Source organism: Pinus tabuliformis, chromosome 8, assembly GCF_031772625.1.
Source record: "Pinus tabuliformis cultivar Carrire ecotype Pingquan chromosome 8, CPIR1, whole genome shotgun sequence".
Lineage (NCBI taxonomy): Eukaryota > Viridiplantae > Streptophyta > Pinopsida > Pinales > Pinaceae > Pinus > Pinus tabuliformis.
The window spans coordinates 1,033,390,457-1,033,413,199 of record NC_142294.1 but is presented as its reverse complement, the minus strand read 5'-3'; the positions used below and the strand labels follow the sequence as shown (position 1 = coordinate 1,033,413,199).

General features: G+C 38.6%; 1 protein-coding gene across 1 annotated transcript in view; it reads left to right on the top strand.

Moving 5' to 3' along the window:
- Positions 1–22,743, top strand: part of LOC149238893 (protein transport protein SEC23 E-like) — a 345,793-nt gene that overhangs the window by 262,888 nt on the left and 60,162 nt on the right. Inside the window, 2 exon segments of the mRNA XM_089373218.1 lie at positions 11,832–11,993; positions 12,230–12,493. Of these exon segments, the coding sequence (XP_089229344.1) occupies positions 11,832–11,993; positions 12,230–12,493 (426 nt within the window).

Below are 22,743 nucleotides of genomic sequence, written 5' to 3'. Positions count from 1 at the left end.
TAGCTTGGATGGCCGCACTCATAGCTGAAACTCCAGTCGTTGTTACTGATATATGATGGGATGTTTCGCCAACTTGGGTAATCCACAAAGGGATACTTGGTTCTTGCTTAACATAAGCAAGGCACTGATTTATTTGGTCCTTTGAAAGAGCCGGACCTTTTTCTTGCACCTGCTGCAAGAAGGTTGATGTGACCGAAGTAGCTACCTCGATCTCTTTTTCTTTGGCTGTTTGAATCCCAAAATTCCACGTAGGTAGCTTATGACTAGCTACGCTAAAGTTGAAAGTGCGTCTAAGCTTGTTCTTGGGATTATCTGTAAACATAGCCGACTTTGATGGTCTGTCCAAAATAGAGTAGTTAGGGGTCTGAACCTTAGATCTTAACTTCTTGATGATTGGGGTAGTTATGGACAAAACCTGAGATATAGCTGTCAGCCTTTGGTCTAGCTTTGTATTGGTTGCTATAAGGATTGATATGTCAGCTATCTTGTGATCTAGCAATTCTAATCTTGCTAAAATCTTCTCGCACAATTCCTTTTCTTTAGAGATTGCATGTTTAACCTTAAGGACGTCACTGTGCAAATCATCAATGTTCTTTGACTCGAGGTCAAGTTGGAGATTTGCATAGTTAAGCTGTGCAGTGTTAGTACCAGACGTAGTGGCTGCTGGTACTGTGGCGTAAGGGATGAATTCCCTTTCCTTTTGACCATCATCATCAAATTATCAGAAAGATATATAAGGCAGGTTCCTTCCTGGAGTGTAGGATTCTTCTCCTGTGCTAACTTTGATAGTTTTAGCCATTTCTTCTTGGGGTAGCCAAGTGAGCATGAGAATGTGAGGTATTTTTGGCTTAGTAGCAGTACTAAGCTTTTGTATCAGCTGATTGCAGGTTGGACACTGCTGGTGCTGACCTTGGTGTTTTGTAGTAAGCTCTGTTGAAGAGCTTGCGGGATGGTTTTGGACCATCTCTGCAACCTTCTCTCGAAAGGTTGTTTGAACTTGGGTTGGTAACTGGAAGGATTGGGTAGTAGCATTAAATGGAATTGGGCGTGCTTTGGCAATCTTCTGGCTGTCTTTGAGTAAGGCTGATTGGTGGTACTGTTCATATTTAGCTTCCCAAAGTTCAGGATATTGGATTCCAGTCCATTCAAATGTAATAGGAGTTGTAGATTTACTGGAACCAGATTCCACCTCACTTATGAGTTGTGAAGTATGATGGATATGGGACTGTAGTGGGGGCATGCTATCATTGCCAAATCGAACAACAATCAAAGTTTTGAGCTGAATTATTTTAGATAGGTGTTTCATGTCAAAACCTTGGGGATGAATATAAGCTTGCAGAAGGTCATAGATGTAAGGGTCATCTAATGACACAAAATACTTGGGATAGACAGTACCAAAGGCAGGGCCATCATGCAGAGGACTAGCAAAGCCTCCTATTATGGCATCAACTAATTGGTTATGTCGAGTATCTATCACAACGCAAAGGCTATTGATATTCATGGATGGTCGAACGAGAGCGTTCAGGCCAAAACGGATTGCGCCTAGATGGCAATATTTGAAACCTTGGGATTTTGCCTAGTCGATCTGTGACTTTTCAAGCAAGGGGATTTGGGTGGGTTCATCTTGAGATGTAAAACTTATGTCAATAGAATGAAGCCGAATCTGAGAAGAGGCAAAATACTTATAAAAGGGCATGTTATATACTTGAGCAGGTAATATTGGCGGGATTTGCCAGTTTGGGTCTGGGTCGGTTTCAGAAATAGGAATAGTAGAAGCAGAATTTGAAACTTCTCTGTAAGAAGACTTTCACTAGAGGAGACAAGGATAAATTACTATCTACAACAACAAGGCTTCAAAAAGGGGGTGGCAAGAAGTAATCTCTACATGAGATGGACAAGGATAAATTACTAGTCACTCTTGTATATGTTGATGATCTGATTTTTGCTAGCAATGATGATGAGATGAGCCATGTGTTTTCTCAAAATATGTCAAAGGAGTTTGAAATGTCGATGATTGGTGAGTTATGTTACTTCCTTGGACTACAAGTATCTCAAACCACAACAGGCATGTTCATATCTCAAGCAAAATATCTTAAAGACATGCTTAAAAGATATGGGATGGAAGAATGTGCACCTATGAGCACATCGATGACCACAAACTGCAAATTGAGCAAAGATGATGAATCCCCCTTAGTAGATGCAACTCTTTACAGGTCAATAATTGGAGCTCTCCTATACTTAACTGCTACAAGACCCGATATTATGCAAGTAGTAGGAACGATGGGAAGATTTGAATTAGACCTTAAGCAATCCCATTTGTTGGCTGTGAAAAGAATTCTCAGATACTTGAAAGGAACTCTTGACTTTGGTCTTTGGTATCCCAAAAGCACAACTCTTACAGTGACAACTTACACCGATGCTGATTGGGTTGGAAGCGTGGATGATCGAAAAAGTACCAACGAAAATGCATTCTTCATGGGAGATTGTCTAGTATCTTGGCTCAACAAAAAGAAATCATCTATATCTCTTTCCACAGCTGAAGCCGAATATATAGTTGCTGCATATTGTTGCACACAAATACTATGGATGAAGGAAGCTTTGAAGGATGTCAACATAGAAACTAAACAACCAATCACTATCTACTGCGACAACACTAGTGCCATCAGTCTCTCAAAGAATCCAGTGATGCACTCAAAGACCAAACATATTCCAATCAAATATCACTTTCTTCGTGAATAGGTTGCTGAACAAAACATCAAGTTGGAGTACATCAATACAAAAGAACAAATTGCAGATATCTTCACAAAGCCTCTTCCACGAGAAGCATTTGAACATCTTCGCCAAAAGATGGGGGTTATTGCTCTTGCATCACATTAAATAATCATCTTCACAAGAGTAGGAGCAACATGTCAGGGGGAGCAGCATGACTAAGAAAACAATTTGATAGGGGGAGTACTTGGGCACCCCATTTGCCATTGATGTCAAAGGGGGAGAGGATGTTCAGATATTTCCATCAATGACAAAGGGGGAGACTGTTGGTCAATAATTGTCATTGATGAAATATAACTCTCTTGATGGAAATTGATTTGATGACATATGATGTCATGGTTGGAAGTCACCAAGGATAATGCATGGTTGATGACATGAATGCCACCATGATCACATGGAAAACTTAGATGACACACATGATGAGGAGCTTGGAGTTAGGATGATGACACAGTATGATAAGGGCTGTCTGCAAAAAAAAATTCATGCACATTCACAAAAACAATTAAATTTGGACACCTTGGAGGCATCCCTTTCGAAATGAACCCTAGATCATCTCAAAGAGGATTTTTTCCTCTTCTAATGAGCCTTCGTTTGCATCGAAACTCCCAACGGTTGATGAGATAAGTAATTTTTAAGGTAAAAAATATGAAACTACAGGCTAGCCGACCTACACTTGTCATACATGTCAGTTCACTGTATGAAGACGTGTCCCTTCGTTTTATTAACAGAAAACCACTATAAATATAGTGATCCGTCTTCATATTCATTCATCTTTTTCGGTGATTATCACAGCAAATACATTCACTGTTCACAATTCATGAACAAATGGAGAAAAGAAGAATAAATCTTGAAGAAAGAAGATAAGGGCATCACAGAACAACAACTCATTGTGATTTTCGAGCTAACTGTGGCAACTTCTGTAGCTCGAACTGTACAAAAGACTGCTCCTCAGATCCTCTGAACAGAAAGTGACAACTCAAAATTGCTCAAACTACTCTTGAATGTAATCATTCAGATTCTTGAACAATGGTAAATCTTCTTGCTTAAACGGTGACAATAAATCTTGACGAAGTTGTTTAGTGTAGCAACAAAATGCTCAGTTCCAATGTCACCTCTTTTCTCGGACAATGGTAAAGTGTTTGTGATGTTACTTCTCAGATAGTGAAGGATTATATATGGTGCAATGTGGTGCAGCAAGCTATTTGACAACTTGAAGCATGTGATCTCCCTTTTCACATCTGGCCTATGGTGTCACCGTAGCTCAAGACTATGGAGTAAAGAACAACTTAAAGATTAGATTGTGGTGCAGTATATTACTTGGATTAGTGACCTCCTTGATTGCAACAACTTCAAGTAGCTAAGTGAAGACAAGCATGTTGGGTAGCGGAGGTCCCGCGTAATAGTTTTGGGATTTAAAGCCTATAAGTTAGGATAATAATATTGTAAATCCCCGAAATATGCGGAGTGCAAAATGTAATAGGTCGAGTCAAGGGGTTGTTCGCCCAAGAAATAGTATAGAATAATAGGAAGTAAGTTAGCCTGCCCTCGGTCCACGGACCATGGGAATGTATAAATAGAGCACGACTCTAGGGGAGAAAGGCAGTTTTTGGTTGTTGATAGATCTAAGTGCTATGGGTTTGTAAGGACAGTAATCTCTGCGTCTGTAAGTTCGAGTCGAGGGTGTGGTTGGGTAGATAGAGGCTTTGTAGCTGTGTGTGCAGAGGCCTGGTAGAGTCTGCAGTTGTGTGCGCGGACCCCTGCAGTTGAGTGCGTAGGGTAACTCTGGTTGTATTGGTGACAGAGTTGAATAAAGATAAGTTTGTTCTAAAATACTGTGTTGATTCTGAAATATTGTGGATCTGGTTAATTTATGGTTGAGAGATCTGTTTGATCTACGCGTTTATGCTTATATTATGAGTTTATGCAAATCTATAACTTTTCTGGGTGCAAGAATTGGCTATCTCTAACAAATGTTTGCTTAAAGACCATAAGAAGTAGATCTGATCTATAACAAACTCAGTGATAATAAATATTAAGGAATTGCCTTGGTCCGGATCTACGTGGATGTAGAGTGGTGTGAGGCCACAGAACGGCGCGCGGACCTTCCAGACCACATCAAAGACATCCCAAGGGTGCGGAAACTTGGTTCCAACACCATCCCCTGCTACCTCGGGTGAGACATCAGTCCGCGCTTCGCGGGCTGTTGCCGAAAGGGCCAGTAGCTGCAGGATTTGTTTGGCTAAATAGCTCTTCCGAACCTGGGTCAGGCCCATATAAGCCAACAAAGCAGAAGGTACAGTGAAGTTAAAACACTAGTTGGTTTGGAGCAGATTGAGAAGTTGAACAATGAGGAGTTTTGATGAAGATATTCAAGTAAGTACATCATACATTTTTTTATTATCAAAAGAAGGCTAGAGGATTGGTGTCCTAGAGGTTGGTGCCTAAGCACAAGTTTGGAGCCTTGAGAAGAATAGGGTCGAAGCCTCATTAAAAGTCCAAGTTGGTGCTTGGCTACAGGTTGGTGCCTGGAACATTGAAGGGTTGGTGCCCTCAACTATTATTGTACTCAATTATTTGAAAAGAGGGTTGAAGTCCTCTCTCTTAATAATGTTATTGTTACTATTCATTTCATTATGATTATAATTGTGAAGAAGCTCATTGGTAAAAAGAACAATTGAAAAGAAATACTGGGTCACTCCCCTCCCAGTATTTCCAACAATATATATATATATATATATATATATATATATATATATAGATATATGATGGAAAATCACTTAACTTGTCCTTAATCAATCTCAATTGTTTAATTTTTAACTTAATGATCAATATTATTATTAGTATTACTATTATCCTATTTATGATATTATTATATTATTACTAAAAAAATTCCAAGTCTCTCAATCATGAGACTCAATCATGTCATTTGTAAATCTTCCCAATTAATGCATATGTTACTCTCTCTCTCTCAATAGGTTCATTCCTCCGTCTCTCTTTAATATTCTTACACACCTCTTACATTCTCTTACGCACTTTAATGACTCGTCATAAAAAGATTCCTCTTACACCTCGTTAATGCATAAGTTACAATTCTCTCCTAAATTCATAAATTATACTCCTCTCCTTCATGGCACAAGTTACACTCCTATTTTGGCATATGTAACTCCTCCTCAAGGCATAGGAGTTACTCCCTCATGAATTCGACCTCCCTGCTCTTCCTTTATATTTGTGCCTCTCATCCTCACTTGATAGACTTGTGCTTGTGAAAGGAGAATTCGAACTTGAGAGAGAGAGAGAGAGTCTTGAAGACCAAGAGTAGATTTTGGAGAGCCAAAGTGATTCAGTGTTTGCATCAACTACTGCTATCAAAGATCTTCTTCAGATTTGGGTGAATTTCTTCATTCTCTGATTGTACTTTGTAAGTTTGTATCTCTGCTGAACAATTGATTTCTAATAGAAGAAGGATCTGGTTGGGTTTTCTCCTTGTGGGTTTTTCCCTGGTCATTGACCTAACTTCTCTATGTCTCATTGAGTTCTTGTCTATCTTCCATTGTGCATATGGTTTATATTCTATCTACAATTGCTTAACTTATTTTGCAGCATAAAGAAGTTCTGGATTTAAGTGATTGTAACAACATAGAACATCAGAATTTCAACAATGTTGAAATTATCCGTGTTCTTACTCTAATCCCCTCATTTTGCATTTTCTCATTACTTTGATATTCTTCCATTGTAAATAATTTTCCACATGTTGGACAACCACATTTGTGACTTTTAAAAATTGACTGAAACATAAATTTGTTTCACAAAAAGGATATTTAGTACAAAATGTTGACTTATTTATGGAGTTCATCTTTCGATTAAATCCCTTTTATAAGCTTGATTGGAACTTTTGAGTTGAATTTGGGATTATTTTTTTTAAATGCCCCCTTTTTAAATATTTTTATAATATAATATTTTTTAATCTTCTTTAAATAATTTTGTTTGTAACTGCATTTGATTGAACCTTGGAATGTACTCTTTTTATAATATCATCTAACTTCCCTTAGACTATATTAATAGCCTTTGGTAAACTTAAACTGGTATTTGAAATATTACTTTAATATCTGCAGGATTATTAACTTAATATATAGTCTCGCTTATAAAGGAATTTTAATAAATAATGCACTCGAAATATAATAATATTTTCTTATTTTCTAATTAAGCTTGCAACCTTATAACTCAACTTTAAACATTAGATTAATGCTTTTGCATGAATGGCCATGTATGGAGAGTTGCAAAATTAAAATGAAATATGGATGCAGTTGTACGCTAGTGACAAAGAGTTATTCGAACAGTGAAAGTATGAATAACACATTGGTATGTAAGCAATAGCATACAAAATACATAAATCATACAAAGCACCATTGGAGAAACTCCAATTTTTTTTTAGAGAAGCTAAAAGCCCAACCATTGGCCGGAATCAGAGAACGAGGCTTTGATACCGAATGTGATAGCCAAGCTATGGTTCATGAGTTAAATAATCTATAATGCTTGGAATATATTAAAGAAATCCGTTTATAGGAGGAATAATGTATAGAGTGTATGAATAAATTGATATGGTTTTGGTTACAAATAAGGGCCCTGTTTATATGCTAGGCAAGGTGCCCCTTCATGGATAATCATGTCCTTCTGGACATGTCTTTAATATACTAATTATTATTAATTATTAATTATATATTTGTGTTCATAACATACATTTATTTTTGTAGATGGGTTGGCTAACCAAAAACAACTTCTTTGTTCCTTGATGATGGGTGAAGTGTCCACTCGGAACAGTGGACATTATAGAAACTTCGACACATTAATCAAAAAATACTAACAATAATATCTCTAATTGTGAAAATCTTCATACACTAATTTAAAACAAGTTGCTGAAACAACTATCAACAACCACAGACCAAAATCATATTCTACCCTTAAGTGTATTGTGGAAGGGGGTCCCCACCTACCATTATGTGGGGTCCAAGTTACTCCATGGCTTTATTTCTGATAAATGTCTTTTTACAAGTATCGCAAGGCGTAGATCCAGAGCTACAACTTTATTTGTAATGTGGTGTGTTTATAACTTTAGATGTAAAATAGTCCAGTTATATAGATTCTACTTTCATGACAATTTTGTTGTGCCTAGGACACAACAACTTATCTTGAGCACTTGAGCGATATGTTTTACCCAATGGCTTACGATGTAGATATAATTGAGCAATCTTTATTGGGTGACATAAATTATTTTTAGAGCAGGATTGCGAGGGAGTGCCCCCCCTCACGCCCCCACTCCCAATTTGCGCTGTGGGCAGGAGCGTGCTCTTGGAAAAAAAAAGGCGCTCCTTGATTTCGTGAAGCATTTTTAGGAGCGGTCGGGAGCGTTCGCTTCTTGACCGCCCTCGTACACTCAGAGAGCGTTTTTTCAGAGGGGGAGCGATCACTCCCGAGCGCTCCCCCTTTGAAAAAATGCTCCCGACTAACAAAAAAAAAGGGCACAGCCAAGAGGGAAGGCTACGTCGGCGACAAAGAGGAGAGAGGAAAGGGAGGGAAAGGGGAGGGGGAAAAATAAATAGACCCTCTCCCCTCCCATTATTCACTTCATCCATTGAGAGCTTGAGCAAGAGAGTTTGGAGCAAGAGAGAGTTTGAAGCTTGGAGAGAGGAGCTTGGTGAGAGAGGAGCTTGCAAGGTGAGATTGGAGCTTGGGATTGAAGGCCAAAGAGGTAGGATCGACATTGTAGCCTTTTTTTTACGTTCATTGTTAAATAATTAAATAAAATTTTTCTCTCTTTCCCATTGCCATTCCTCCAATTTTTTGCAGATTCAAAACTCCAAATTTCAAACATCATGGTTATATGGCTTGGGATTTTTTTCTTCTTGGTTCCTTTTTTGGTTATTATGGTGTTGGAGAGTAGAAGAAGGGGGGTTGATCATGAAGAAGAGGATGAAGAAGTGTGTTATAATGGATTTGATGAAAACCCCAGAGACGAGTACCTTGGTGAGGAGGAGGAGAGTGAACATGATTCAGCCCAAAAAACTAAACAAGACCAAACCCCATTGTGGAAATATGTTTCTAGGCCTGAAACAGGGAAACCTGGTGGAACCACTAAATTTGACTGCATCATTGCAAAAAAACTTACACAGGTTCATACACCCGTGCCAGAAGGCACCTCTGTGGGAAACGCCCATGGGATGAAGATAAAGAAATAGGAATCAAAACTTGTGCAAGTGTGTTAGCAACAGATAGAGCCAAAAACATAAGGGAAGAGGTGGAAGCCCAACACAAATCTAAAAAATCAAAGGGTTTCTTTGGACCAAGCTCACAATCACATCAACATGCACAAAGAACTCCTTCAACATCCTCCGATGGTAGTGGATATGGAGGCACAGGGTGACCAAACATCTCTTTAAGGCATAGAACCATATCAGATTTCCTTGATGAAGGGTGTAGGAATGATATGGATTCAAAAGTTTACCGGTTTCTCTATGCATGTGGGATACCATTCAATGTTCTTCGTTCACCTTATTGGCATGAAATGGTTTTTTCCATAAATGATGCGCCTAAAGGATACAAAGTCCCTGAGTATGAAAAGGCTAGAACCCTTGGACTTGATCATGAAAAAGCAAAAATATCACATTCTTTGAGTAGAATGACAAATTCTTGGATTGAGCATGGGTGTCCATTGTATTTGATGGATGGACAAATGTAAAAGGCAAGCCATTGATATGTGTCCTTGATGTGTTAGTTAGTGGTGCCATCTTTCTTTCAACATATGATTACTCAGATAAGCACAAGACCGACATCAACATTGTAGAACCATTACTTGAAACAATTGAACGTATTGGGCCATACAATGTCCTCCAAGTCATCACTAATAATGTTGCTAATTGTAAGGCAGTGGAGCAATTATTGAGGATAAATACCCAAACATATTTTGGTTTGGGTGTTTGGTTCACATAATGAACCTTTTGATGCATGATATTATTAAGAACAAAAACCAACAATACAAATGGATTGGTGATTTGTACAAGAGAGGCAAAAAAATGATAAAATTTATTACAAATCATAGCCAATACCCATGGGCTTTTCCGTAATCACTCAAGATTGGAGCTGTTGAAGATTGCGAAGACTAGATTTGCTAGCTATTACCTCACCTTCAGGTGCCTTTTGAAGTTAAGAGAGTCAATGGCTAGCATGGTATCATGTCCACACTGGCAGGTATTAAAGGAAAGGGCTATAAATGCAGCTGACAAGCATGGTTTTGAACTGGTGGAGGAGACCGCTCTTGATGGTCATTTTTGTGCATGTGTGAGGCAAGTATTGGAATTCACCAAGCCCATTTATAGCATGATTCGTTTTGCAGATACAAATAAACCAGTGATTGGGGAGGTGTATGAGAAGATAGATACCTTGTTGGGGAAAATAAAAGATATTGTTCAAAGAGATGTTCCCAACTTGTATACACTGATTCACAATTGTGTGTGTACATGGTGGAATAAACTTAATTTTCCACTACATGCCTTGGTGTATATCCTTATGCCAAAATACTGCTCTCCATCTTGGTTGGGCCATCCTGCACCTGGGGGTGGGGTTAGGGTCAAACCCCATACAGAGCCAGAGGTATCTACAGGATATAAGCAAGCATTAGACAAGTTGGTACCTGACAGGGTGGAGTGTGCTAATCTACATCTTGAATTAGACAGATACTTCAGTTGCACTGGTTTGTTTGGTTCTTTGCATGCAATGGAAGATAGAGACATATTTGATGCTCTCACATGGTGGGAAGCATATGGCAGCATGGGATTTTTGCCAAAATTGGTAGAAAAAGTTCTCTCACAGTTTGTAAATACTTCTTTTGCAGAGAGGTGTTGGAGCACCTACAACTTCATACATAATGTGAGAAGAAACAGACTTCAATGAAAACTGGGCAGCAAGCTTGGTTTATGTGCACTACAACTTGAGGTTGTCGAGTCATTATTGTGATCAGGCTTATGAGGATCCAACATATAAAATTTGGGACAACCACCTAGAGGACGATAATTTGGAAGATGGCACTATACATCTTGAAGAATTGGAAGCAGAACTTATGAGAGATGAAGATGAAGCAACAACAACCATGCCACCCCCACCATCCAGTAGTAGTGTCGGTGCTCGAGTTTCAAGTCTTGTTCCTTCGCTGCTGCTGCCTCCATGGACATCCTCACGTGGAGGTCATGTGCCTTCCGGTTCTAGTCATGGGACTGTGTGGGAGGAGATTCCTAGAAGACCACCACGGCTTGCTCTGAAATTAGAAATTTCTCGTGGCAAGAAGAAGTTGTAGATAATAGATTTACTTGTCTTTTCTAGTTTCTAGAAGTTTTAAATTGTAATCACTGTTGACTCTTTCATATGTATTATGATATTTTTTGTAAACAACGTATGACAATTTAAGTTTGAACTTTGAAATTTGAAGTTGGCAATTATAACTCATTGGTAATGAATTATGAATATGATGCTTCGTGAAAGTTGAAAGTTGTTTCATTTCATGTTAGATATTCTTTGTTGTAATGGTTACACTTAGCTTACAAGTCCAACTTTGGTGATCAATTATGATAAATGTTATATATTGAAATTTGAAAGCTTGAAACTTTAAGATTGATGAATCACAAGACTCAATATGTTGTATGTTACAGTGTTATTAACTTGTGGACGTGGTTGATGAAGATTATAACTTCTAGATGATATGGTTCAATCTATGTTTTTTATATCTAATTCATCATTCTACGTGATTTTGTTGACATATATGCATCAAAATATAAAATATATATATATAAAACGCTCCTGGAAATGCTTCCAAACCGGGAGCTTCTGAAAATGTCACTCCCGCTCCCGCTCCCAAGTAACCTTGGTTTAGAGGCAATATTTCAGGAAAATGGTCATTTAATTATGATGATACCTTATCTATCATTTTGTTGATTAGAACAATAAATTTAAATGACTTGTGTTAGACAACATCTAATCTTTCCTCAATTTTCACAGTGCTTGTTTGATACTTGCAGGATGAGTTTGATGCAATCCGTTGGTTGGACAGATCATTGATCCAGTTGTCCTCCAGGTTTGGAGATTATCGGAAGGATGACACTTCTTCCTTTAGTTTTTCACCGAGATTTGCAATATTTCCTCAGTTCATCTTCCACTTACGCCGTTCTCAGTTTGTTCAGGTATATTTAGATGGAGTTTGTTAAAGGTACTTTCAGATGTCTTTGTACGTTGATTTTAATTGAATTTGCATCTTTGTCTTTTTGGCTATGCCCTTTCAAGTTTCAACTTAATAGAGATAATAATCCAAGACTTCTCACAGAAATGAGTTCTACCATGTTGAGATTGAAGATTAACATGGTTAATGCTCTTGAAAATTCCTGTTTGATGTACATCATGTTGTCTCTTTTATGAGCAGGTTTTCAATAACAGTCCAGATGAGACTGCCTATTTTCGGATGATCTTGAACAGAGAGAATGTCAGCAACTCAGTTGTGATGATTCAACCATCGTTGATATCTTACTGTTTCAATGCACCTCCAGAGCCAGTTCTCCTTGATGTTGCTTCCATTGCTGCTGACCGAATTCTTCTCTTAGATGCTTATTTCACTGTAGTTATTTTTCATGGAACGACTATTGCACAATGGCGAAATGCTGGCTACCAGCACCAACCAGAACATCAGGTAATTAACTTTTCATAGCCATGAAGTCCCCTGCATTTCTGTTCACTAATGAATTTTCTGCAAGGAATATATGACCTATCTTGTTTCTGTTGTTATGAATTGACCATGTATTACACAAGAAATAGGACACAGGCAATGAAAACAAGCATTTTTATTAATGGTGGAGTCATCAAGTACATTGACATCGATTCTCCTTTATTTGGTTCACTAGTAGTTGCATATCCCAACTTACTTTTGCTAATTCCTCCTTTTAAAATTTAATGTCTACCATTTTTAAATATTAAAGCCACTTAGATAAAGCTCCTTTGTTTCATTTCATTACATTAAGTCATATGGGTGTGTAATACAAGGCTTTTCTCCTCTACAAGTTTGGAATTCTGTTGATAAGAGGATTTGGATTTTGGAGATTAATGGAGGACAAAGAGGAGAGAGAATGCAGGGTTAGGGTTCTGCAGAACTTGGAGGTGGGGGAAGAAATGGTACAGTATATGGAAGATCCACTTGAAGGTTCACATATGTTCACTTAGGGCTTGTTACTCATCCATATACAATGGGTAACGCTAGGAGAAAATATTTCTCCTATAATGCAGCTTGCCAGCCAGCAGCCCCTACCATGATCCATAGATAGCCAACCTTCTATTCCTCTCTTCAGTTCTTCAGCTGGTGCATTCATTTGTCTAGCATATTCATTTGATGTAGGTGGGGTCATCTATTGTGAGGAACATTAACCATATTTGCACACAAGTGCTTTCATTTAATGTTTTGAGGTACATTAACCATATTTGCACACAAGTGCGTTCATCTAATGTTTTGGGCATTCTAGTATCGATCACTGTTTGAAATTGGATTATAGGCCATGATGTTTGGGTTTGTATATTTGTTCCTTATTTCACCTTGGTCATTATCATTTGTTCCTAGTCTGGTGTGACCTTCCTCAAGATCTTTCTTTCACTGTCTAGGAGGGGCATTTTACCCCTCTTTCAATAAGAGTACCCAAGATGTTTTGGACCACCATTTGCAAACCCAAATGTGTGTAATTTGTGGCCTATAAGGTCATGTGGGATGAAGAGTAAAAGTGCATCCTAATTCGCCTTGGGTGGATAACCATGACCAAGCTTAGTTTCATCTTCATGGTGCTTGGTTTCATAGCTTTTTTGACTGCCCCTTAGTGGGTGGTAACTCCTTGCCTTGATGGACACTCTTATGTCATGGGTTAGTTTTTGGGCATCATTGAAGTAGAGTTATTAGGACACATGGCATAAAGAAACACTTGTTGTGTTAGCTCTGTAAAGGTGATCTCACTATGTAAGGGTGGAAACACCCATTTTATTATTGCACTAGCGCACCTAGCTTTATCCCCCACATGGACCATTTCTCTTATATATGTACACCTCTTTGGCCATGGCTATCATTCTTCATGGCATACTCACAATTCATGATGCATTTGCAGCCCCCAAGGAAACATATCATATTCTCCAAGGCAAAGAGGAGGTTCATTGCACCTTCCATGGTGTGTCAAATCACTTGCAAGTTGAAGCACTCAAAGCATCCTTATCAAAGTGCCATTTTAAGCATTTTTCCCTATTAAAAGGGGAACGATTTCTCTTGGGGTAGCCATGATGGGTAAAAGAAGCAATGTGGTACATCTTATGAGCAAAGCAATGGTCACCTCAAGTAAATGTTTCTCCTATGGACCAAGATTAGGGTAAAAGCGAGCAAAGTCAAGCCATACATCACAAAGTCAAGAAAAGCTTGGACAGAGTGAAGGAGCTATCTAGCTTTTCCTAGCTATTGAAGGTCATAAAGTTCATCCTAAGCAAACACTGAGCAAGGAAAGCAAGTCATTGGGCCACTCAAGGCGTCTTCATTTTCCTCCAAGTCAATCCAAGTCACTTCTCAAGTGAATGTTGGACCTTCAAGGCAAAGTGGCCCCTCCTTGAAGCAAGTCGAGCTTCTCCAAGTGGAATGCCACCTCCTTTTTGAGGACTTTAAGCAATGTGAAATCAAATTAGTTTAATGAATTAGTCTCCAAGCCTTTTGTGGATGACACTTCAACCTTTCTTTAAGGTTTATTAGACTTTTTTAAGGAGCAAAAAGGGAAGTTGCTGAGATCCTCATTTATAAATAAGAGTTCACTCTTCTCCCAAATCATTGTGAATTGTTGAGATATTTTTTTCCATAATGTAATTATCTTGATGAAGCTTTGGTGTCAATTTTGAAGTCTCTTTTTCTTAACTATTCTACATATCATTCAAAGGCAATTTTGTGTTAATTCAAGGTACTACAAAGCTATCAAGATTGATCCATTTGAAGGGCAACTTTGTCACTTAGAAGGAGATGTCTAGGGTAAATCTTTCACTTTTCCTTTATTGGTGTGAGGTTAGCATTAGTTCTCTTTGTTGGGCCATACCCTAGAGTTTCCTCAACAAGGGTTTTGATTTTATTTCATTCCATAGTTGATATTATGGTTGAACGCTCTCCTCTTGGAGGGATCCCTTCTAGTAGGGCTTTGTTTCATAACTTGTCATGAGTAATAAAAAAGATAGCTTAACTTCTAGGGTTCTATCTCTTTGCTGTTGAGGAATTGGGAGGCTTGCAATTAGATTAGATTTTTCTTTCTTTGATAACTGCTATTGAATTTTTGTTGTCTTCTTATTAATCTTAATTATGTTTCTTTAATCAAACAATTATGAAATATAAATGTGAAGATCACAAGAGAACAATGAACACATGATGTAGGCTCCAGGCCAGGACAAAACCCATCCAAGGGGAAAACCCTGAAAAATTCTCTTCTTATAGAATCAGATGAAAGTGAGATATCCAAGGCCCATAACCAACCTTCTATATGCCAAATCAAACCCTTCATACGCACAACAAATCCATCAACAACAATAGACCAAGAACAAATCTTCAACAAGAGATATGATGAAGCATAACTTCCACAAACCCTTCAATTTCAGACTTCGGTCCTATTTCTTCTGCGAAATTTCAGAACCAATCAAGCAAATTTTGTGTGTACAAATGAGCTCAAATCATCCTTTATTTATACTGTCTAGAGGGGTGTGAATAGACATGTCTTCTGGGGCAGGGCCGACTTGACAAGTAGGGCTGACTTGGCATCTAGAGGGGCTTTTGACCCAAATTACATATTTTAAAATTCTTTTTCCTTTTTCTTTACAATAGGTCCAAATAAGACTTTGACTCTTTGACTCAACAAATCCTAGAAGCATGAAGAACATGCTTATCTAATAAAATAATAGTAATAAAAGTATTATTTTTCTTTTACATAAAATATACATTGATATAAGTACAAATATCATTATGAAGACCGAACCTAGTTACATTTTCTGACACTCCCTCTTAACTAGGAAGGTATTCATAATTCCATAACTAGTACAAGGATACTTCTCAAATTGTAATATTGTCATAGGAAGAGTCTGATTGATAAGCCATCTTTAAGCATCAACATCATAGTCAACATTGTCAAATATCAACATAGCAAGGCCTTGACTTGAAAAGCTCTAACTCTCCACAAGATGAGAGCACAATGATGGGAGGTATACATATGGACACCACCTTAGCCTCTCAAGGCACATACCCCATCTGGATGTTCCCAAGGTATGTCCTTTCAGGGCTATTCTTATCTTGGATTCCTAATCCTCGAAGAAGATCAGTCCTCTTCGACCACTCTTATCTTTGATACCCTCTCAGATCCTCAAAGAGTGTCGGTCCATGGGACTACTTATCTTGGATTCTAATCCTCAAGGAGTACTAGTCCCAAATGCTTATTCGATCCTCCATTCCCCCTCCCAGTGTGATACACTAGATGTACAACGGTTTGTCTTGGCCTAGTGCATGACACATATGGAGAATATGTTGTCCCCCATCACTCCCTCTTAACCAGGGAGGAGGTCCTTAATGGAGGAGATTTCTTACTCCCTATGAATTAGGGAGACATCATCACAATCCTTAGTTGGTCTCAAACATCATCAATACATTAGCTACCTGTCCTTCCGCAGAGATTTAGTGGTAGTTGCAAGAGTTCCTATCTCGCAATACATCATATCTAAGCTTCAACCTTCTTTCATATTTCATCTTCATGACATGGTTTCTCGGCTCCTAATAACATCACATCATATCAAACTTCGAGCTTCTTGGATCTTGTTAATCATCAAACAACATTGTCTTCAAATAGTTCATCTGTCATCTTCAAGGAGCTGAGCTTCTTCACAACTGCTAGCACATGTCTTCTTCCTTCACAAGAGAGTTCTGCCTCATATTTGTCGAAGAGTCATATCAACTTTCCAATACCAATTCATGTGTTTTTCAAATCAAATCAAGCAACTATTGGTACAACATAATTTAGCAAGCTCTCCTTCCAGCCTCTTCACTTGTTTTTGCAATATGTCTTACCAGGGAGCCAAGCAGATCATCAATATCAGAGTTTCTAATTGTAATATCCTCTTGGTCAGAGTGTCTTTCAAATTCTTTTACGTGCTCCCTCTGAAGTCAACATTCCTTTGCATGTTATATTTTCATATTACAACAAGGTTCTGCTTCATATTTCAATCATTAGTGTGTTTTTTGGAATGAACTCATTCGCTGGAAGCTTCAATATCATCAGGGTTCTTGCGACTCCCTTTTTCCATCATGGTCATCATTATGAAGGAGTCATCATCAAGCATGAGTCTTGCTTTACTTTGTTCTTCCATCCTTCTCAGTTTGCTTCCATAATTTTTACAACCTTGATTATGTGCCCGCAATTTTCATTAGTAAGTACAACCAAGCAAAATCGATCCAAAATGGATTTTGGATAGACTCCTAAGTCTAAGTGTTCCTCACAGAGGAAAATAAAAGTCCAAGGAAGTTCCTGTAACTAGCCCCATTGCAGATATCGTCTCGTTCTGAATCTACTGCAACTTGAATGGGCAAAAATGGACTTAGGATGCGAAAGTTATCATAAAATGAAGCTGCCCTTTATCCTTTGGAAAAAGGGGCAAAATCCCCTAAAAATGGGTCCTAAAAGCCCTCTAAGTCTTTTAAAGACCAAAACAATCGCAAAAGGAGAACCTTCAAAAAAGGTGGAAAACACTATCGGGACCCAAAAATATGAAGAAATAGTGGAAAATAGGCTTATCGACGGTCAAAGGAGCAACGCACAGGAGCCGTCGGATCTGGCCGATCAACGGTCCAGATCCGATTGGCATATCGCAATCGGCGGTGATAGGCGGAGGATATCGGAGGCAGACATGTGATAGGACCAGGCCGATGCGATATCGGAATCGCCGATATTGGCGGATCGCAATCGGCATTGGCATATGCCATACCATATGGAAAGACCTCGGGCTTATGCGATATGCAATTGCGACAAGTCGCATCGCAATATCGCGTCAGAGCATTACAAAGGAGCAGGGCTGTTATATATATATGCGATGCGATAGCCGGACCCGACGGGGCTATAAACAATATTTGATATATTTTGAGATCTATCAAACAACAGTTTTCTATGTATTTTCGCGTATTTCATTTATTAAACGAAATACAAAGGGAAGCGTCGATGCGATGAAACCGGACCCGAAAGGGTTTAGGAATGCAAATATATAATATTTCAAGTCCGTCTAAAGCCATTTTATGGGATTTTGCAATGTTTTAATGTATTTTTAAAATACAAAGGGAAACCATGGAACAGGGCAGTTGCGACATGCGATAAGCGATTAAAAGTGGACCCGATAGATGTATAAAGCGGATCTAAGGATATTTGCAGTCCGATGAACAATATTTCTGCGGATTTTTCTCGTGTTTGAATGTATTTCTCCGTGTAAACAGAGAATGGCTATTTTGGGGATTTCAAAGGCCCGATGGACTCTTCCGTTGCATAACAGGTGGCCACCTCCCCTAAAGGCGTTATGCCATGATTGCTAACGCTTAGAAGGGGGATTCGAGCGGGTAGAGGCCGGGAAGCCAGAGAGCCCAGAAGAGGAACCGAACAGTAGCATAGATTGGCTTTAAAGCTACAGGATGACAGAGTCATTGCGAAAAGGAAGCCAAAGAGGGAAGCAGCTAGCAAAAACAGGCAACGCAGAAGCAAAAAGAGCAACCGAGGGAGTCACTTGGAGGCCAAGTGAAAAGCCAGAGAGCTGTAAGCTGAGAGAGCCAAAGGAGCTAGAGCCAAAGGGGCTAGAGCCGAGAGCCAGAGCCATAGTCGAGAGCCTGAAAGCCGAGAGCTTCAAGAGCCAGGGATAAGATGGTGTCTAAACCCACTGTTTCTGTGTAAAATAGCAGGAGTTGAGCCAAGATCTTGTAAAAAAGACTTTGCCATAATCCCAGAGAGCCTTGTCGAGTTGACTAGAGCTCACGGAGACGTAGTTTAAGAGTTTTGGGTGAACTCCTACTTAATATTGTTGTTCTGTGTGTGTTTTATCGCTGCATTGTCTCTGCTGCTTTATTTACTGTTATATGTATTTATATATCAGTTTGAGCACATTAAATTACCGCACATAAACAATTTTAATAAACAACACCAGCATACACCTTCTGTTCAAGCACATATTTAATTCCGCACTGGTTAATCATAAAGACTTGGGAATAAATAAGCTTTGCAAGTGGGAGAGGTTCTTGTAAGTTGGACAAGAAGCCTAAGTGCCCCATTTTCAGATCAGGTGGTACCAGAGCCAGGTTTGATTAAACCCACCTTCAAAGGAGGTTATATCAGAATGCTTGATTGACAAAGCAAAGATTGCTTGTCTAAAAGGTGTTTAAATAGTCAGAGGTTGATTGTATGCTTGTTTGCAGACTGACTATTGTTTGAGTTTGCAGAAGTGAAGGGAAAGCTATTGATAGCTTAGTCCAGGAAGGACAAATAGGAAGAAGGGCCGAAGGCATTCTTCTATCCCAAAGGACCTCAAAACAATCCCTGAAGCACAAGAGGTTTGTTGCAAAAGGTTGCTTAAATAAGCTCTTTATTAATCCTGTTTGAAGTTCTTTTGTTCATTGGTATAATGACAACTTCTACAAGTGAATCCTCAAATTTATCCTTCATCGCAAGACTCTATGATGGAGAGATGAATCAAGACTTGTTCATCATGATGGGCAAGGTGAGAGAAATGTATGAGGATGGAAGAAAGAGCAACATACTTAGAGAGCAGTTGAATTCCATGAAGGAAGAGAAGCAGTTGCTTTCTGACAGACTGCAGGAAATGGAGAGGCAACTTCATATTGCAAATATGAACCTGAAGAGGATGCATGAGTTGGAGTCATAACTCTTTGTTGCCAAAGAAGCCTTGGTCAAGTTTCAGCTTGAAGAAGAGGCAAGCCATTCCAGTTTGTCTTCAAATTCCTCTGAGAATGCTTATATTGGTTCTTTTGAAAAACATACTAGAGGCATAGGTTCCAAGCTAATGTCCAAGATGGGCTATGAAGGAAAGGGCTTGCGTAGACATGCACAAGGTATTTTTGAGCCAATAATAATTGAGGAAAGGCTTAAGTATTTGGGTCTTGGCTATGGACAAGCTTATGGAGAAAATTCCAAAGCTGCCATGAAGACCATTAAAACAGCCCCAAGAAGGAGTTGCATTGCAGGTCTTCAAGAGTGTGAAGGTTGTATTCAGGAGGAATGTAATAGCTTGAAACACCATTTGCAGGATGCAGGTGTTCAGAAGCACCCACTTGAACCAGAGAGTTGTGGAAACTCTGAAAGCCTTGAAGAGATTGATGGTGTTCCAAAAGGTGCCACTTCTTCATTTGCTTCACCTCCTCATGAAGGCAATAAAGGTGAAAGAGACAGGTATAAATCTGGTTCTAAACACATTCCTTTTGATTTTGCAAATCATGGTAAATCTCCACATAAGCATGGGAAGAGAATTGAATGTTCCTTTTTTGGTTTGGATAACCATCATGTTTCTAGATGTTGGAAGAGAATGGCCACATACAGGAAACTTTTGAAGGAAAAGAAGCAAAAAGCCAAAGGTCCATTGGACAAGGCAAATCATGTTGTCAAGAGGATGCACATGTGTTGCACTTATTGCCATAAGCAAGGGCATCTTGCTGAAAGGTGTTGGACTCTGAATCCAGCAATGCTTCCACAAAAGCTGAAGAAAGTGGAAAGAGAAGATGGCAGAAATGGAAAGGAAGATTCCATGAATGATGTATCTTAGAATGATTCACATGTTGATGCTGATGTGCAGACAAAGGAAAGACCTTGAAACTTTATTGGTAAGAAATGGCTAGAGTTCTTTTCCAATTAAGGTTGCATGTCTATTGATGCATCTATTTGCATTTTTGTGGTAATTGAATGCAAGTTGCAGGTTTCTACCAAGAAGGTGAATGGAAAAAAGTTGAGTAGGAGACTCACTTTGTTGCTGCAACATTATATTTCATTTCAGCTTCCAAAGTACAGTGTGCTTAAGTGAAAGTTGAAGGATGAAATGCATGCATAAGCATGATGTGCATGAACACAAGGATGTTGATGTTTTCCTTGTTTTGAACATGTATGTGTAACTAACTTGTAGGGTTGATTGCTTTGACATGCATGTGATGCAATGTTGACTTGGGAGAAGTTCACTTGGTCTCCAAGATGGAGATAATAATGAAGTGTTTCATCTTTTGAAAAAAGTCCTAATGGTCTTTCTCTACATGCTTGAATTGAAGGGTCATTTGTTTTAAAGACATGTTTTGTAGGCTTGTGACCTAGTCCATCATTTGTATGCAGATATAAGGCATGGAGGTGTTCACAAGATGTGTGTTGTTGCACAGATTGTCACGACAATGCTCAGACCGGGCGCTGTCACCCTGATTCCCAATCTCTTCGTTTAAGCCTGTCTCCCGCGGTTAAGGGGGGTAGACCCTGTAGGGAAATGGATGACCAATTGTGAATCAGTTGGGTTGGGAGACACGAAAGGAAACTAACACTAAATAGATTTTATTAAATTTATAGACCAATGCCTTATGGAGTTAATGTTTAAATGATTACTTACTAAATGTTGCAGAAATGTAAACCATGTAGAGCAATCATTTATCATCAAATAACCCGAGCAATGCAAGATATTCAGTAAATTCACAATGCCTTAATGATGCTCCAGCAGTTAAAATTTCGAAAGATGCTTTAATCAACCACGTAAAATGTTAACCGGAGATCACATTCATGCAGAACATTGAATCATATTAAACACTAATTCCCACGTCAAATTTTTAGCCTCAGCATAAAAGATGAAACCTAAAAATTCCTGAGCCAAGATTGAAATTGGCAAAAAATTTCCAAAATATGTTTTATGAGTCGAACAACTAACTAAATCTAAAATCCAAATTCTAAAAAAAAAAAACGAAAACTTTTTATGCCATTTTTATATTTTATATTTTTTATGATTTTTTTTGTTTTTTGAAAAATTTTAAATTTAAAATGAAACAAAATTTACCATCCAAATAAAATCTAATTTAAAACAAGAATCGATTTTGATATTTTTTATAAAGATTCAAAATTAAAAAATAAAAAGAAAACTAAATTCTTAAACTAAACTTAATTCTAAATCTAAACTAAAAATCTAATAATAAAATAAAAAAAATGAGCCCTCCTTTTTTATCGACTTTTCCTTCTTTTTTTTTATGATTTTCTTATTACAATGTGAAAAAAGAAAAATTCGAATTTAAATCTAAATGATAAAAATGTAAAACTAAATAAAAAAAATCAGTCTAAACCTACGTTAATTACCATTCAACGCAACATATGAATTAATGCACGACTGAAAGATTTTCGACGACGGAGAGGTTTACAGGGTCGAATCAGGACGGCGACGAAGATAAAAAACGGTGCGTTTGGAGAGGAAGGAAGAGACCGGCGGCTTGGGTGAGCTCAGAAAGGTGCAGGGTGAAAAACGAAGGTAGCAGCACGAGCAGACAGGTGATTGCTTGATGGATATGCGGCTGAGAAAATCGCAGATCAGGCGTAGATGAATGGAGACCCAAATGTGTTCAGGGGTTTTACTCTGCGTGTGTGTAGATTTGCAGTGTTTATCGTGGGCAGCATGCAGATTTTTGGGAGCAGCAGAGAACAAATATGGGTGGCTTGATGTTGGCAGAAGCTTGCTGAGAAAAGGGAAACGTAAATCAGGTGAGACAGGGTGCAGTGTATGGACAACGATAAGTGAAAAATCACAGGTTTGGCAGCGTGCTGATGGAAGCAACGTAGAATAAAGGCCAACTCAACGGTGGAAAGAAAAAATTACGCTGAGGAGAGCAGCAGCGTGAGAAAAGAGTTG